The sequence below is a fragment of the Cavia porcellus genome, unplaced genomic scaffold (assembly GCF_034190915.1).
Source record: "Cavia porcellus strain 051 isolate PalLab524CR breed Dunkin Hartley unplaced genomic scaffold, mCavPor4.1 scaffold_9, whole genome shotgun sequence".
NCBI classification, from domain to species: domain Eukaryota; kingdom Metazoa; phylum Chordata; class Mammalia; order Rodentia; family Caviidae; genus Cavia; species Cavia porcellus.
The window spans coordinates 72,265,178-72,281,663 of record NW_026947492.1 but is presented as its reverse complement, the minus strand read 5'-3'; the positions used below and the strand labels follow the sequence as shown (position 1 = coordinate 72,281,663).

At 41.0% G+C, this 16,486-nt stretch overlaps 1 protein-coding gene and 1 pseudogene across 2 annotated transcripts in view; both read right to left on the bottom strand.

Moving 5' to 3' along the window:
• Positions 1-684: 684 nt before the first annotated feature.
• Syt9 (synaptotagmin 9) overlaps positions 685-16,486 on the bottom strand; it is a 187,714-nt gene continuing 171,912 nt past the window's right edge. For both annotated transcript variants that reach the window (XR_010049865.1, XM_003462437.5), the window contains exon 7: positions 685-3,066. Coding sequence is in view for 1 of the 2 variants with exons in the window: in XM_003462437.5 (XP_003462485.3) it covers positions 3,058-3,066 (9 nt within the window). In the remaining variant the exon portion in view is untranslated. The remainder of the gene's footprint in view (positions 3,067-16,486) is intronic.
• LOC111754731 (U6 spliceosomal RNA) lies at positions 1,465-1,565 on the bottom strand (annotated as a pseudogene).

The following is a 16,486-nucleotide window of genomic DNA, read 5'->3' as shown; positions in this document are numbered from 1 at the left end:
CCTTCCTCAGCCTCCCCAGTGCTGGGATGGCTGGTGTATGTTAATAAATTTTATACAAATCATCATGTTTTTTTAAAAAAAACAAATTATGTTTTGCAGTGGTTTGTTACACAGCAATAGAAACACCTTCCACTGCAGGACAAGATAACAAGAAAAACAGCAAGCCATTTTCTTTATCTTTTGTTGGCCGTCCTGTCTTAAGTGTAAAAGAATGACTTTCTTCTCTTCGTGGGACTTCTGAATGGCTTCTGAAGGCTAAATCATAGCTTGGAGTTAGGATTGTTAAGAGAGTTTTGAAAGCATCCACACTGTAGAAATCTTTTCTTTTCCCTCCTTTTTTCTGACTGGTACCCCTCACATAACAGTATATTTCCTAGACATTATACTGCCTGAGAGATCCGCCCACGTTACAGGCCAGAAAGGTGTTCTGGTAGCAACACGCAGCCAGGACAGATCTCAAAGATGATGGCAGTGAATGGAGGAGAATCAGTGCCAGGAAGGTGGAGGAACACCTGCTCTCTTCTTTCTTGGCGCCAGCTCTCCCCAACGGCTCTTCCTAAGATCAAATTAAGGTGTTCTCTTTCTATTGTCATTTCCGTTTTTTTCCCAAGATACTTTAGTGTCTTTCTTTGTCTTTCAAAAGATACTGGAGAATTCTCTTCCCCCAAGTTCAATGACACAAGGTTTGAGTTTTCAAAAGAAACATTTACTAGGAACTAAAGGGCAACCAAACAGAATGCAAGAGAACACAGGCAGAGGTACAGATAGGCAGAAGGTGTTCACATTTATAACCAGCCTCTGGCCACACCTGTACAGCTAGCTAAAGCTTTCCAAACACAAAGCCACTTGCCTGCTACATGGACAGTGCTCTTTGCTGAACTGTCTCCACTGAGTCACGCTGTATTCATTCCAACAAGCCAATAACATATTCTTTAGTACCCCAAGGCTGCATATATGAGCAGCAAGATCCTGAGACAGGATCAATAGGCACAGTGGCCTCAGGACCTTCAACCCAGGCTCCCACTGCCAAGGGCAGGTCAGTGTTGAATGGGATGGCTGCCTGCTACTATCTACGAGGCCCATCTGGTTCGTTCGGGGACATTCTTCTGGGATCTTCTGCCTGGATCTAGTGACAATCTTTCTGCTCACTATCCTGCTGGCATTAACCCTTCATGCTTTGGTTCTAAAAACTGTTATGGTGGAGGATGTCTGAATGGGAGGGATAGGCAGAGGGAAACCTCGGTAAAGAAACCTGAATTTTTCTCACGTCATCAGACACAAGCAGAACTTGGATTCCTTTTGAATCCTCATGGTCAAAAGCCAGTAAGAGATGGAAATGATTAGACAGGCCAGGGAATGCATGAAGCTGGTATATAATAATACTGCCTCACTTAACAAAAGGCCTCCACCCTTTTTAGATCTGACATCAAGGTAGAGTTTCTTTCTTTTCTTTTTTTCCTGTGCAAAAATATGGAACGCTTCACGAGTTTGTGTGTCATCCTTGGGCCATGCTAATCTTCTCTGTATCATTCCAATTTTAGTGTATGTGCTGCTGAAGTGAACACCAGGGTAGAGTTTCCTATGCTAGGCAGATGTGGCACCCACAACTTTCTGATAACATCCAAAGATCCTGTTTCCACTCAGTCTCATATTAAAATGTTAACTCAAATGAATATAACGAGCTTTCTAAGAAAGTAAACCACAATTCAACTCTGGATTCCACAGTAAAGAAATTGTATGAAATGTTATCTTGGAATACAGATGTAAATGTGTGGAGGGGGTGTCTTGTACCATAATAGGACAAAGAGGGGACCACCAGGAAACAGCCCCTGGCCCTCTGAGGATATGCTGAAGCCTTTGGTTTCAGTTTTGTGGAGGCAGAAACAGTGAAGACGAGGTGCATAGCTGGCAGTAAATTGGCAGGAGGGAAATGAGTAATGAATGAGCTACCCAGGGAGAGCCCTTGACCTTCACTTTTGTAGTATCTCCATTCCCCAAGTGCTATGGAAGGGACACGTCTGCATTGAGAAGAAAACCTCTGTGCGTGGCTGCCTGAGCCTAGACTCTGGGCTGTTGCATATGGAAATATCTGAAAAGGCACATAGGCCAAGAAGGCCCCCAAACTGTGCCTTTCCTTCAAGGGACCCTGTCTGGTCTTTGTGATCTCATCTGACACCATGCTAAACCTATTTGTGGGGCTCTTCCCTCAATGAAAAATGTGCTTGGGAAAGGGTATTCCAGAATACATACTCCATTGAGAGTTAAACCTCTCTAGTGGGGATGGACAGTAAATTTAATTCTAATAACACCAGTTGAAAGGAAGTGGCTACTGGCAACCTACAAAATAATGATGTTCTAGAATCTCAAAATTCAGAATCTGGTTTTAGCAGAGAAAAGAACCATGGTCAACCGGTACTCTGTATGTGCACAGAAGGGGGCAGTGAATTTGCTGTGAACTAACCCTCCTTGCACTGCAGTTTCTCAGGGGAATGGCCTGCTTGTCCTATTATTCTCTTGGGGTTATTCCTTGTGAAGCTGTAGCACTTCTTGGGGTGAAACTATTCTCTGAAGACAGCCATTAGCTCAAAGGTAGTGGAATTTGAATTGAGATTTGCTGCCTATTTAGCACCCGGATATATTTTTAAATGTTCTAACCTTCCAGGGCATTCAAACAAGTAACTTCATGTTAGAATGACCACAGCCAGGGCAGGCGCCATGTCCCCATTACCAAGGGCCTTATATGAATCACTAAGAATCCTGGTCCTCTTGGGACTCTCACTACGTCACTTGCTTTCTTCCACAGTCCAATCTTGTTTCTTGGCAATGAGATGAGTTTCCCCCTATAACACATCACCTTGGGCCCCCTGAGGAAAGTGGCTGGACCATTCAGGTTCACCAAACCGAATTTGGAATGAGGGCCAGTTATTGCTGTGGTTACAGCTGAGCATTTGGTCGCTGGAGTTGTCTGGGTGTCGCTGGATGGAAAAAGTTACTTAAGATCACTGTGAGATGGTTGTCCTACTGTGTCCTTGGCACAAGCTGTCCTCTTATCCATAGTCATCGTTTCTGTAGGAAAAAGAAACAAAAACAGTGATTTTTTTTCACTGCACATTTTTAATATGCACCAAACAAGCGTCAGTACTGCAATGGATGCTGGGGAATGTAACAGACCATAAGTGGGATGCTTGCCCTAATTTCAAAGAGCTTCCAGAGGGATAGGTGAATAACAGAGGTGTAAATGACTGATGTGGAAACCTTTGAGGAGGCTGAGGAGGCCTACTGGGAGAATTTTGAAGGATAAGTCTTGAGTTGGTCTATTTAGGCTTAAGAGGAGCCCGTCAGGTGAGAATGAAGGAAGCCACTGTATGCAAAGGAAAGACCATGCAAAAGGCAGGAAAGAGCAGGATGCACTAGAGGGATTTTCAGGAAAGAGGTGACTGGACTATAGATTCAGGAGTGGGCTGGTAGCAAATAAGACTAGACTGGAGAAAAGGGGCAAGAATGGCACAGTATCACAACTTGCTTCCAAGCTGTGAATGGTGGGCTTTCTTAATGGAGCTGCAGACTTAAGATTTGCAGATTTTCAGATACTGTAAATTAGCACAAGCAGTTCAGCATTCAACTGAAATTCCACTCAGGGTGTTTTACAGTAGAGACTATGGATACTAATGCGTCACCCATCAAAAGAAAACTGAAGTCACCTCCATGATGAAGTAATAATAAAAAAAATTACACTAAACTATAAAAGGCAGAAAACATTTTCAAACTGAAACATATGAACTATTTTAGAAGTGAAAAGCTTGCAAGTGAGGCAATCCTTCTAGGACATTAAGTAAAATAATAAAAGCTGGGGCATACACAGTAGAAGAGAAAACATATCTGATTGTGGCCCTTAGCTTTGAAATGTGTGCATGTGGGTAAGCACACATACCCATCCCTGAAAAAAAAATGGATGTTTGTTCTGAGTCTAGCAGGAAAGGATGAACAGATATTTGTTTTCATATTGTGATTCATATTTAAAATTCTTAGGCTAGAAGCTACCCTGGAATGTCTTCCAAAGGCTCTACTTTCTAGATCTTGACTCACAGCAGGCTCTGGGTCTCCTAGCCCCTTGCTGAGCTGTATCCTGTGACCTATCCTTGAAAGCCCCAATTGCCAGAGCCGAGGTCGTTCCCAATTAGGGAAGGCAAGGTCTCAGTAGGGCCAGCCCCACCAATGAATGTGATCTGGAATTAGTTGTACTATTATCAAGGGGACCATATGCCACTTTCTTTAATTTGAATACTCGTTGTATGCTAGGCACTAGGTTACAAATTTTACACACATTTAAATGAATGCTGTCAGTTTCCTTACTAGAAGATGCAGTGATGAGAGATTGGTTTACACAAGGCCACACTGTGACTAAGTGAAGGAGGTTCGATGCATCTCTAGAGCAGTGGATCATCTCTACCAATGGTCTTTAAATAGAATCTTGTTGGGAGCAAACATTCTAGGGAAACTTGGGCAGGCAAATCGGGTCTGAAAAAGAGGCTCAGTTGTCTCAGAAGAAGGGCAATTGAGTATGGCTTGAATAAATCATGCTGCTACTCACCACCTTTTTGTCTTTTGGGACTAAGAGTGAAAAAAACAGTGGCATTTTTTTTTTTCTGTTTTTCTTTTTCGTTTTTATCGGTACCAGGGATCGAACTCACGACTGCCTGCTTGCAAGTCAGGCTCTTATGCCGCTGAGCTAAATCCCCAACCCCGAGTGAAAAAAACAGAACCAAATAAAACAAAGCAAACATATCACATCTTTCCAACTCTTCAACCTATTAAGTTGTTCAGCCAACATTTTTATAAATGCGGAATGAAGGAAGATTTTTTTATAGTTCAGAAGAGTGTTGAACAAGCGGAGATTGGATGGAGACTGTGGCCTCAACACCAGAGTCAGTGCTGGGGGTTTAAGCACCGTGGCCCTAACGTCAGTTGAACTTGCTCCAGGCTTGTTGCACTGGGCAACAAGTTACAGGCCCCCTGGGCTCCCAGGCAGTATCACGGGTTTGGAAGGTACCAGCAACTTCAGCAGCATCAATAGGAAGTAGTGATTCTAATCCTGTTTGAACAGGGGATTGTAAGTGAATTCAGTTGTACTGAGACATAAGGATTTGATTGGAATGAAATCAAATTGAAACCAAAGATGAGAACTGTCTCAAGAAAAACTGTAATGTATAGTGACATTCCAATCACAAAAATGACAGCTGACGTGAGACAGGCCATTGAAACTGATCTCAAATTAAGAAAATGAAAAGATGAGTGGAACATTGTATGCTACCTCCCTGTGAATTTAAAAAATGGACTTTGATTACAGGAAGTATCTAAGGGCATTGAGTTACAAAGCTTGTCAAGATCGGAAGTGATTCATATTACATGACTCAATCTTATATGTACTTAACACTTATGTTTTAGAATTTTATTTAAAAAGCACAAAATTTTAGGGCTTTGGGAACCATTTATTGTTTAGTACAGCTTTGCAAATGTGTACATGAAAAAACATCACATTGGGCCCATTTACAATTTGATTAGCTTCTCCCTTTTCCCAATGAGGGCATTTTACATTTTTGCTCCTTCTCTCTCTCTTCTCTCTCTCTCTCCCTCCCTCCCTCCTCTTTAAGAACTCAGTATGGTGGAGAAATAAGACATGTCAATATAAGTATACTATCAATCAGGAGACTGCAACAATAGCATAGAAAATGAGTTTGCTTGTGTAACAACTATTTATTGACCACTCACTCACCTGGCCCTAGCCTAAGAGGGTCACATACTTATGTCAATCATTCCCTGTGATAGATTTACATCTTAATAGGCAAGGTAACCAAATATAAGCAAAGCCAATTAATAAAGGCAGTAGGTGCCAGACCACCTTGGTGTCATGCCTTTATGGATCGAAATGTAGGCCCAGAATGGCAAATTATTGTGCTGTGCATGGCAGCTCCACAATAGAACCTTTGCAAAGGAGTCTCAGTCTAGAAAAGAATTGTGACTAGTTTAGACTGTGGAGAGGGGTGTTACAATCCATGTCAAGTGAGCCTTGAGGAAGAAGGTCACAGATGATGGCATGTGTGACATGGACAATGGTGTTTACTGAGAAAGGTTCATTTCATCCAATCTAGAAACAATAGCTCCAGTGAAGGCACCATTTGGAAGAGAAGTTGATTCTTTCAGATGAAGAAGTATGATAAGGAATTACTACAAGACAAAGAGTCCAGATGAAGTTAAGTGGAAGATATTGGAACTTGTTACACTACATTCACATTTGTTTATTGATTTATTAATACAGTCGACATGTACTGAGCATCTGCTGTTTGTGTTGAGCATCAGGAACACAAATGGTGCGCGACGCACAGCCTACTTTTGAGTGGTTCACAGTTATCAACAGAGGACAACAGAATCAAGGATGATGGGAAGAGACTGAAGCAGTCTCAGCTGGGAATTTGAGTATAGCTGCTTTGTGTGTGCATAATTCTAATTACCCAAATTAGGGAATAAAAGGGACAAATATAATTAACCTTGTCCTGTTCCACATCTGTGCAGTCATTTTACCTATGCAATGATGGACTTAAATTCCTGAATGACCTTTGTAATCTCAATTATTTTTGAGAATCTAAACTGATAATTCTGTCCCTACTAATTGAAATGGTAACACTGTAACACCAGAAAGGTAAAACAAATATGATGAAGTAATGATGCTTTATTTTTTTCTAGTCTTGCTAGGTAATTCAGGCCGGCCTCGAATTCACAGTGATCTTCCAGCCTCAGTCTCCTAAGTGCTGAGATTACAGGCATGTGCCACCATGTTTGGCAAGGTAATGAGGCTTTTGTGTTATATTTATTCAAGTGCAATACACATTTTGTTATCCTCCTTCTGCACTGTTTTATGCAGTTAAGCTAAATGTTTAACAATATGATATACCAGAAAATCATTAAATTTATGAATTTAATTGTATATTCGGGCGAACTTAATTAGTTAAATCTATAGTCAACACTTAAATACTTAGAAAAATCTACTGTACTAAGTGGATAAAGTTGATTTTTAAGATACAGAAATGCTTAATTTTTAACATTGTAATGCTTAAATGCGTGGGAATAAGTCTGTATAATATTTACTGAGTTTGACATTTGAAGTATTTGATATAATGAGCTTTTAAGTTTGTGACTTTAGTTTGAAATAAGGAAAATTTAGCTAATTAATTGCCTAAAAACTACTTATTTAGGGAATTTTATTTGCCAGATTTATAAGGTTTTAAAAATTTATTTCAAAATAATTAAGGGGACTTTATTAAATATAAAATTGGTGTTTAGAAATTTGGGAAGATTACATTAATGATCGAATTTAGAAATAAAACCAGTTGCTGGGCATGGTGGTGCATGCCTATAACCCCGATACCTCGGAGGCTGAGGTAGGAGGATTATCACAAGTTTGAGGCTGACTCGGGCTACATAGTGAGTTCAAGGCCTGCCTGAACAACATGGCAAGACCCTAACTCAAAAAACAAAAAACAAAATGAAGCAAAAGGATTAAAATAAGTTAAAAAATGAGTGTTTTAATTTCAAAACAAAATGAAGAGATTTACAATTATTATAATTGCTAACACTGCACAACGCTTGGTATGAACTGTTTTAAGAATATTACAAACATTAATTTATTCTTTACTACAACTCTGAGGCAGGTATTGTTACTTTTCTCTATTTTACCTATGCATGAAACTGAGGTCAAGAGATATTAAATGACTGCTTTACTAAATGCATTAGTTTCTTAGGCTTGCCATAACTAACTACCACAAAATATACAGTTTAGAGTGACAGAAGTTCTTTTGCAGTTCTGGAGACCAGCATCTGAAATTAAGGTTTTGGTGGTCCACGGTCCATCCAAAGGTTTCATTCCAATTTCTACCCCGTTGTCAGGTGGTATTCCCCTTGCCTGTCTCTCAGTGTATCCAGGATATTAGTTACTGGATTTAGGATCTATCCTAACTCAGTGTGACTCCATCTTAATTACATATATCTGCAAAGACCTTATTTTCCAATTAGGTCACATTCTGAGGTTTTAGGCAGACATGCCTTTTGGGAGGCTGCTATTCAATCCAGTAGCCCATAGTCTCCCATATCCAGGACATTGATAAGGCCCATGCCAGTTCCCAATCTTCATTTACATCTTATTTGACATATCTGGCCATTCTTTCTTCCTTTCTTCTTCTACTTTCCAGTATACTCACTCTCTTATATTGGTCACTGTGGCTTTAGGATCAATGATTTTGATCTTGGTGTCAATTTCTTGGTGTCAGTGTTAATGACTTTCACTTTCTCAGTGTTTGATTCTCTTCTCTTCCCTACCTTTATAGGTAGTGGATTGTGCCAGTTCTTGGCGTTTTGATCTCTTCTCCATTTTCATCTCAACCATTTTTATAACTATCGGCTAATCTTTTCCTGGAATTCTAGATGCCTAATTCTACCTGCTATTTGATGTTTCCTTGTGGACATTCAATAGATGTTTCATGCTTAGCTAGAGTAACTCTTGATCACTCTGTACAGGTGCTCTACATAAAATCTTCCTCAGTCACTTCATGGCAACTGTATTTTTCCACTTGATCAGGCCCAAAATCTAGAAATCAGCTTTCTCTTCTTTCTTTCACACCCAGAGATCCTGCTGGGTTTCCCTTAACAATACATCACTTCTCTAACCACTTCTTACTACTTTGCCTGTTCTGCAATTGTCCACAGCTCTGCTATTTCTACCTAGATTATAGCAATAGACTCCCAGTGAATAGTCTCACTTCCACCCTAGTCTCTCTTTAGTTTGTTCTCAAGATTGCGAGAAAGAGATCAGTTGTTTTTTTTCTGGTACCAGTGATCAAACTCATGCTTACCTTACACCACTAAGCTAAACCTCTGGCCCTGAGAGAGATCAGTTGTAAGCTCAGATCATGTCACATCTCTCTTGAAAATCTGCAGTGGCTCCACATTTGTTTCCAACAAGGAACCAAGCAGTTAAAAAAAAATCTATCAGGTTCTCTGTAGTCTGAACTCTGCCGATGTTTCTGATCTCGCCTTTCCTCCCCTCGCCCTCTGTCTCTGAAACCTGGACTCCCCTCACTGTGCCTTGTATAAACTTCCTTAAGTCTTTTGTATTAACTGTTCCCTCAGCCTGTAATCATAGCACTTAGAAAGTTGAGATGGGAGGATTTTTGAGAGTCTGAAGCCAGGCTGAGCTACACAATGAGGTCAAGGCCAGACCCTGTTTAAAAATAAAACATAAAAATTAACCTCCTTTAAACCAAAATACACTTCTAACCTATCTTGGTTGCTTTATTTTTCATAGCCTGTACTACCTTCAATATTACGCAAAGTGCTCATTTACAATGTTTATTTTCCATTTTTCCCACTAGAATGTACTTTAAATTAGAGCAAGGATTTTTTAAAATCTATTTTCATTCCACCAATGAAGTTTTGGTACCTACAGTAAGTATTCAAAGCATATTGGTTGAACAAATAAATAAACGAATACTTGAAATCCAGCATTTTCCACTGCAAAGGCATTGTTTTAAAGGAAGCTTGGCTATACCTTCCTGGAACAGAATATTGCAATACAGCAGTGATGCAACACAAAGAGACTTCTTGAAGATTGCTGAGGTAAGCTGAAAGCATGGTGGCAAGCATGGTGACTCAAACCATGAGGAATTGTGAGTTTCCAGGAGGATGTGGCCATGCATCTCCTTACCTACCTCTTAAATTAATATGGTTCTCTTACAAAGACCTTCATGGGAACTGTTAGAGCCTTTCTGCTGCTGCAAATCTCATCTGAGATGATTACTAAGACCTTGGCTGCTACTGTCTTATCTCTCACAGGTGTTGCCTAGAGCTTGGAGAAGTGTCACAAAGAAGGCAAGGCTCATTTAGTCCCCAGGAAAATGGCATGTCATTGGTTTTCAGAGCTGGTGTTCAGTCACTTTCATACATTATTAGAACTACTGTGTTGGCAGATTTGAAAAACTGACATGCAGAATCTAAGAAATCAGTAATCATTTTACAAGTTGTAAGACAGAAGAAATCGGAACCCTATCTAACAAGAATTTGCTCAACGCTTTAGCCAGGCATTTTGCCAGGTATGAGTTATACAACGATGAATAACACTCAGTCTGCATTGTCAAGGAGCAGCTGGATGTGCTGGGGATGACATACACACAGATAATATCAAGGGCACCAAATGCCAGGTTAGGGACAGGCACATGGTGCTTGGAGAAGACAGAATAGACATGAAACATGTAGCTCACACTAGAGGATCTTCAGGATATTTTTTGAAGAAAATGGCTACTGACCAGACATTTAAAAGATGAGCTGGATATGGCCAGGCAAGATAGGCAGAAAGGACAGCATAAGTCGGGAGTGGGTGGGGTACACATCTATAATCCCAGGACTCTGGGAAGCTGGAGCAGGACTGCAATCTTGAGTCCAGCCTGGGCAACTCAGTAACTTGCTGAGACCTTGTTTCAAAATGAACAGGACGGGAAAAAGGAGTAGGGGCAGTGCTGCAGATGAAGCCTCAGAGGATACAGCTCAGTGTGAGGGTTCTGATACTGAAAAAACGAAAAGAAAAGGATAAAAAGTTAGCAATTAGGTGTGACCCTAATATTTATAAAGTTGAAGGGACGGATGGGAGAAGGTCATAGAGGACCGTGACCACCAAGGAAACGTGATCTTGATCCTGCTCTGGGTAAAGGGAGGTTATTAGAGGACTTTGTCTAGGGAAGGAACATGGTCTGATTTATGTTTTAGGACATGGACCCTGGAAGCAATGTGGGCTGAAGACTGGATGGAAGAGCACCCTGGAGAGTTAAGAAGCCAGAGCTGAGTGAAGGTGTGGGACAGCGGAAACTCCTCTCCCTTTAGAGAGCCCGGTCACTCTGGGATGTGGGAGGGCTCGTGAGTGCAGACAGGAAGGAGGTTACTGCCTTGTGTAATTGAGACCTCTATGTGGTTTTGTTAAAACAACACTAGAGTGCTTAGAATCTGCATTTCCTGACATGAGAGAAACCCTGGAGGGAGCTGCACTCAGCCTGCTGTGTGTGTGGGTGTCTGTGCTGTCTCCTCAGGGTGCTTCCACCCACTTGAGGAGCTGTGCACAGCCTGTGTATTAGCTTATCCTCCCTTGGAAACTCTCACACCGACCAGCTTCCTCCCCCTGCTGACTGTTGTATATTCAAATTTCTCTGTGTATTGCAGACTACAGGTTCAATCAGCATCTGCCATAAATGTCAGGAGAGAGCCTAAATCAACTAAATACTCCAATTCTGTGTATCCTGACAGATCTTACTTTCCTTTGTCACTATGGGGAGGACATACTCTCCTAGGCCTCAGATCATTCACAGCTATGAGGGAAGCCATGCAACAACTAATTATAAAACAAAAATTAGCGGCTGTATTGGCCCATGTGAAGCCCCAAAGCACTGCGGGAGCACTTCGTTCTACGTGTGGCTCATTGGACACCTCAAAGAGGAAGTGGCACTTATACTGAATCCTGAGGATTGTGTAGGATTTATATAATGAGAAAATAGAGGAAGGTATTCAAGGTTAAGGAGGACCAAAAGGAAAGGTACAAGCTGCAAATTGATTTAGGGAACAGAAAGCAGTAGGGCCAGCAGTGGGAAATTCTGAAGGGAAAAGATATGGCCAAGTCTGGGTTCTTGCAAGGAAAGTGGACTCCAGTGAAAGGAGATGACTGAGGGGTGGCTGAAATTGGCTCTAAAGGAGGAAGACATGACAGGTCCTGGGGTGACCTTCTTAGGCACCTGCTGGAATCACATTCACTTAATGGGATGAATGACATTCAATGCAGCAAACGCTACCAGGAGAGGGTGATTCTCAGCCACAGTCTACAGAGGATGGAGCAGGTATAGATCGTGCGTCCTGCTTGGTTGAAGAATATCGCACTGACCAAATGAAGGTCTCAAGCAAGGTCTGCACCAGCCCCCATGCCCTTCACGCTTTCCTTTTCCAGGTTTAATTTATAGTCATGTTTTTCTCAGTTTGGGAAGAGAGCTCAGAATTAGTTTAAACACTGGAAAAGCATTTAAACACAATAGAATAAACATACCTAAGAGGTGGAACAGAACTCCATTTTAAAAAGTCAATTAAATATTTGTCATTGAACATTTTAAATCAAATCTCAGAGATTATACCATCTCATCTATTAATATACACATATACAACTAAAAGAAACAAATCTTAAATTATAAAAACATACATTATTTCCCTTAATAACATTAACAGTGGCTCCTTAATGTTACCTGATACCTGCTTGAGTTCAAACTTTTCCCAGTGGTCTCAAAGGTGTCTCTAAATAATGTTTGTTTGAATCAGAATCAAACACAGTTAAACACTGATATGCTTGATAGGTGTCTTGTCTTTCAGTTTCTAAGCAGTTTTCCAGTTCTGCTTTCCTCCTTTCATGCCATCTGTAAAAATTTCCACATCCTCAATTTGTCTGCTTTCTCACGCTGTGGATATGTTCCACAGTCCTTGTATCTCCTATAAACTGGCAGATGGATCCAGAGACTTGTTCAGTGAAATTTCAACTTTCTTTGAGTATTTCATAGATGATGTTGTGTTGTGCTAGAAGAGGAGACACATTGGTTCTGGTTCTCCTGTTTGTTTTAGGATGTAAAAATGATCACTGGGTTCAGATGTCCTGTCATTTTAATCTACTTGTCAGGTCTGCACCAGCATTTCCTCATTTTCATAACTGCTGATGATAGTTACTTAGTCAAGAGAATGCCAGAGACTAAAGCAAATGTCCCTATGACATTTTAAACCTCTGGATTAAAATGCAACTCTTTTTTTTTTTTTTTTTTGGGTTTTACTATGTAGTCTGTGCTGACCTTGAGCTTGCTCTGTAGCCCAAGCTAGCCTTGAACTCTCAGCAATTCTCCTGCCTCAGCCTTCCGTGTTGATAGATTACAAGTGTGCACCTAGAAAAATCCAACTCTTACTTCTGGATTAGCAGAAAACAATTTATTTTACTCTTTAAAGCAGTTTGAGTTGAGATTTTAGTTCCCAGAAACCTGATACTCTCCTTGACCAAGGGTATGATAGTTGTCTCATTCAAAGTACTCTGGGCATCTGATTAAGCAAGAGTCAGCCAAAGAATGGAAGGACTAAGTACAGGGTCTATCAACTAAATGGGATGGGCTTTGCCTGTACTCTTGTCCCAGCAGTCAGGAGAGGACACTGAGGAAGGTAAACACCATGGTTTGAATGTCTTCTCCAAAACTCGGGTTGAAAGTTAACGTGAAAGTCTTATAATGATGTTTGAGAGGTGAGGCCTTTGGGAAGTGATCTGGCCATGAGTGCTCTAAGCTCATGAATGAAATAATCCATTTATGGATTAATAGGTTAATAGAATAATGGATTAATAGGTTTTGTGAGAGTAACTCTGTTATAAAAAGCAAGCTCTCTCTGGCTCACTGGCTCTGTTTCACTATCTGATGCCCTGCAGAGCCTCAGGGCTTTGCAAAGTGCTCACAGGAAGAAGATCCTTCTGAGATGAAGCTTCTTGATTTTCTGCCTCTAAGATGGGCCCAACCTGAGAACTGGTAGCCCCATGGGAGAGAATCAGTGGGCAGAGTCAGAGGGCTGCTCTTCTGTGTGGTCAGGGGTCAAAGTAAAAGGCCTTCAGTCCTGGGGTGGGCAGTGCACAGGGTGCCTGCACTGGCCTTGCAGGTATCATGGGTGTGGCCTGTACCTTTTAGCCTGGGAATTCTTACCTGATACCTCAAGTCCAATTTGCTGTTAAGTAGCAGTACGTAAGGACAGCTTTTCTACTCTAGATGCTAATTACTTATAGCCATTATACACTTTCATTTATTTTACCTTTGACTGTGATTTATTATAGTTTGTTTTATTTTGTTTCTTGAAGTGTGTGTGTGTGTGTGTGTTTAATCTGCAATGCTGTCAGTTCCTTGTATAATGAGTGACCCTCATTATGAATAAATATTGAATAAATTATGAATTTTTATGAATAAAAATTCAGTTTAAAATTAAGAACTGGATTTTTGTGTGTTTCTTCTCTGCTTTTGCCAATACAGAATGATTTTCTAGCAAAGCAACTTCCTAACTATCTTTCTCTGCCCAGAGTTGGAATGTTGACCAGGAGCTATATCCCATTTGTTATCATTGGACTTTTGTTATAAGGTCTATGCTAGTTTCCTATAGAGACATCTCCAGGCACAGCTGAATCCAGAAGTACAGGGTACAGACAATGTCATCAGGATTCATTGTTTTTCCACATTTCAAATCTGCTTTTGTTTGTGTTATCCCATTCTGGGATTGAGGTCTACTGTTCTGATACCAAGACAGCAGTTAGCAACTCCACATTTATATCTTCATGGCTCTAGTCCAGTGGAAAGATGTGACTCTTTCTGATAGTCCAACAAAACTTCTGGGTGTAAATTGGGTTGTGTGCCAACTCTGAGCCAATTCCAGAATATGCATACTGGAATTATGCTGAATATGATGGTGGGGGTGGGAGTGTGTAGAGTGAAACTTCTGGAACTAAAGATGTGGTTGTTTCTACCCAGACTACGACTGAGGAGGTAGACTGAATCCTCAAGGAAAATGGGATTCTTTATCAGAAAAGGATAGAAGGAATACTGAATAAGCAAACTCAATTTTCACTCTAGAGTTTTTCCAACCAAGGTAACTAGGGAAAATCATGTTCTACTGTGGAAAAATAAAAGTGCTACAAATAAGCTGAGTCTTATTGGAATATAACATTTATAAACACATTTGTGGAGGGAAAATCTATAGACTAACATGCTACTAAAATAAATAGAAGTATTCTATTAGCTCTCGGGGTTTTAGAAATAAGGGCTTTTTCTGTTACTTGATTTTACTACATATTTTTCATTGCAGATTCTACTGGGTTTGGAAATTATGGTTATGTTTAAGCAGATGATTAAGGTGAAGAAGAAACAGCAGAAGAAAATAGCTGAAAGTAAATTATCAATTACATCACAAATCTTTTGGGAATATGAGATCATAAGGGATAGTAAATTGGTGAAGGGAGATCAGAAACAAAAGGATTCTCTTGAAAACTCTTACACATTGTTTCAATCTCACACTGTTCAATGAGCTACATAATAACAGCAGAGAAGAGAATAGCTCTGTGATCCCCCAAATGACTGTGCACAGCTCTGACAGATACAGCTGTCTTCATCCAAGCTACCACCAGCCAGGATGTGGGGTTGAGAAGCTTGCTGAGATGTGGAAGTGTGTACAGTTTTCCAGGAAGAAGGAACTGGAAGAAAAACAGCTGGAACATTTACACCATGTGAGATTCAGCTTGATGGGAAGATGGTTAAGGGGAAGATCCTCTGCTCAGGGCTGGAAATCTGGATCCAGTCTAAGTCAGTTTGGTGGCCACACTCAAGAAGCACCGGACTAGAAAGATATATGTGTTTAAAGCAACTGCATGGAAGCAGAAGGATCTTAGTTGAAGTCCGTATTAGCTTTTGTGACAGTAACTACCCCCTAAATCTTAGTTTCTTACAAACTAAGCACAAATGTCTGGCTCATGGTTGTGGTTTGGCTGCAGCTTTGCCATATGGGCAGTGGTCTGCTTCTATGTCTTTTCATTCCAGGACCAGACTGAAGGAACCTCTGCTATCCAGGGTGTGTTAGTCTTAAAACAGATGCCCAAAGCTCAAGAGAGTGGGTGGAAATGTGATGCTTCTTAAAGTCCTCCTTTGGAACTGGCCTATTGTCACCCCACCCATATTCTCCTGGTCAAGGCAAGTCACAGGGCCAAGTCCTAAGTTACTGGCATGTGAGACAAGGGCGTGGAGGAGGAATAAAGCTGTGAAGAAACACTAAAATATACCTCAGTCTGCTATCGCTATTTGTCTGATGATATTGGGTAAGTTACTTAAACCTCATCTGGGGAGACGACATCATTCACCTGATTACAGGGTAAGAGTTTGATAAAATGATGCATAGAGCACATGACCCAGTGCCCTAGATGAAGCAGATATTTGATGTAGGAAACTTAACATATTATTATCATTCTGGGGTACTGTATTATAGGTGAAGCATGCTGGTTTGTGAGGAACGAGAGGACCAGCACTGATGAGAAGGAAAGATAAGATAATGGGTGGGGAGGTTAGAGGGGCACAGGAGAGGTAGTGATCAGGCACACAGGAGAGGGCACACATTAGAGTCAGTGCTCAAAAACAGTGGATGGTGACTGAGTGAAGGGTACCTAGTGATGGATGCTCCTTTCTCAAACAAACGAGAGAACACTTTGTCTGAGAATCACGGTGGCTTCATCTTCCCAATCCCAGCACAGCCTGGTCATCCAATTTACTCTAGGTAAGGCAAATTTCGCCCTGAGAGACCATACTTGTCTGGCCTCAACCCCTAGCTTCTTGTATGTCCTGCCCATTGTCTCTTCTCCCCT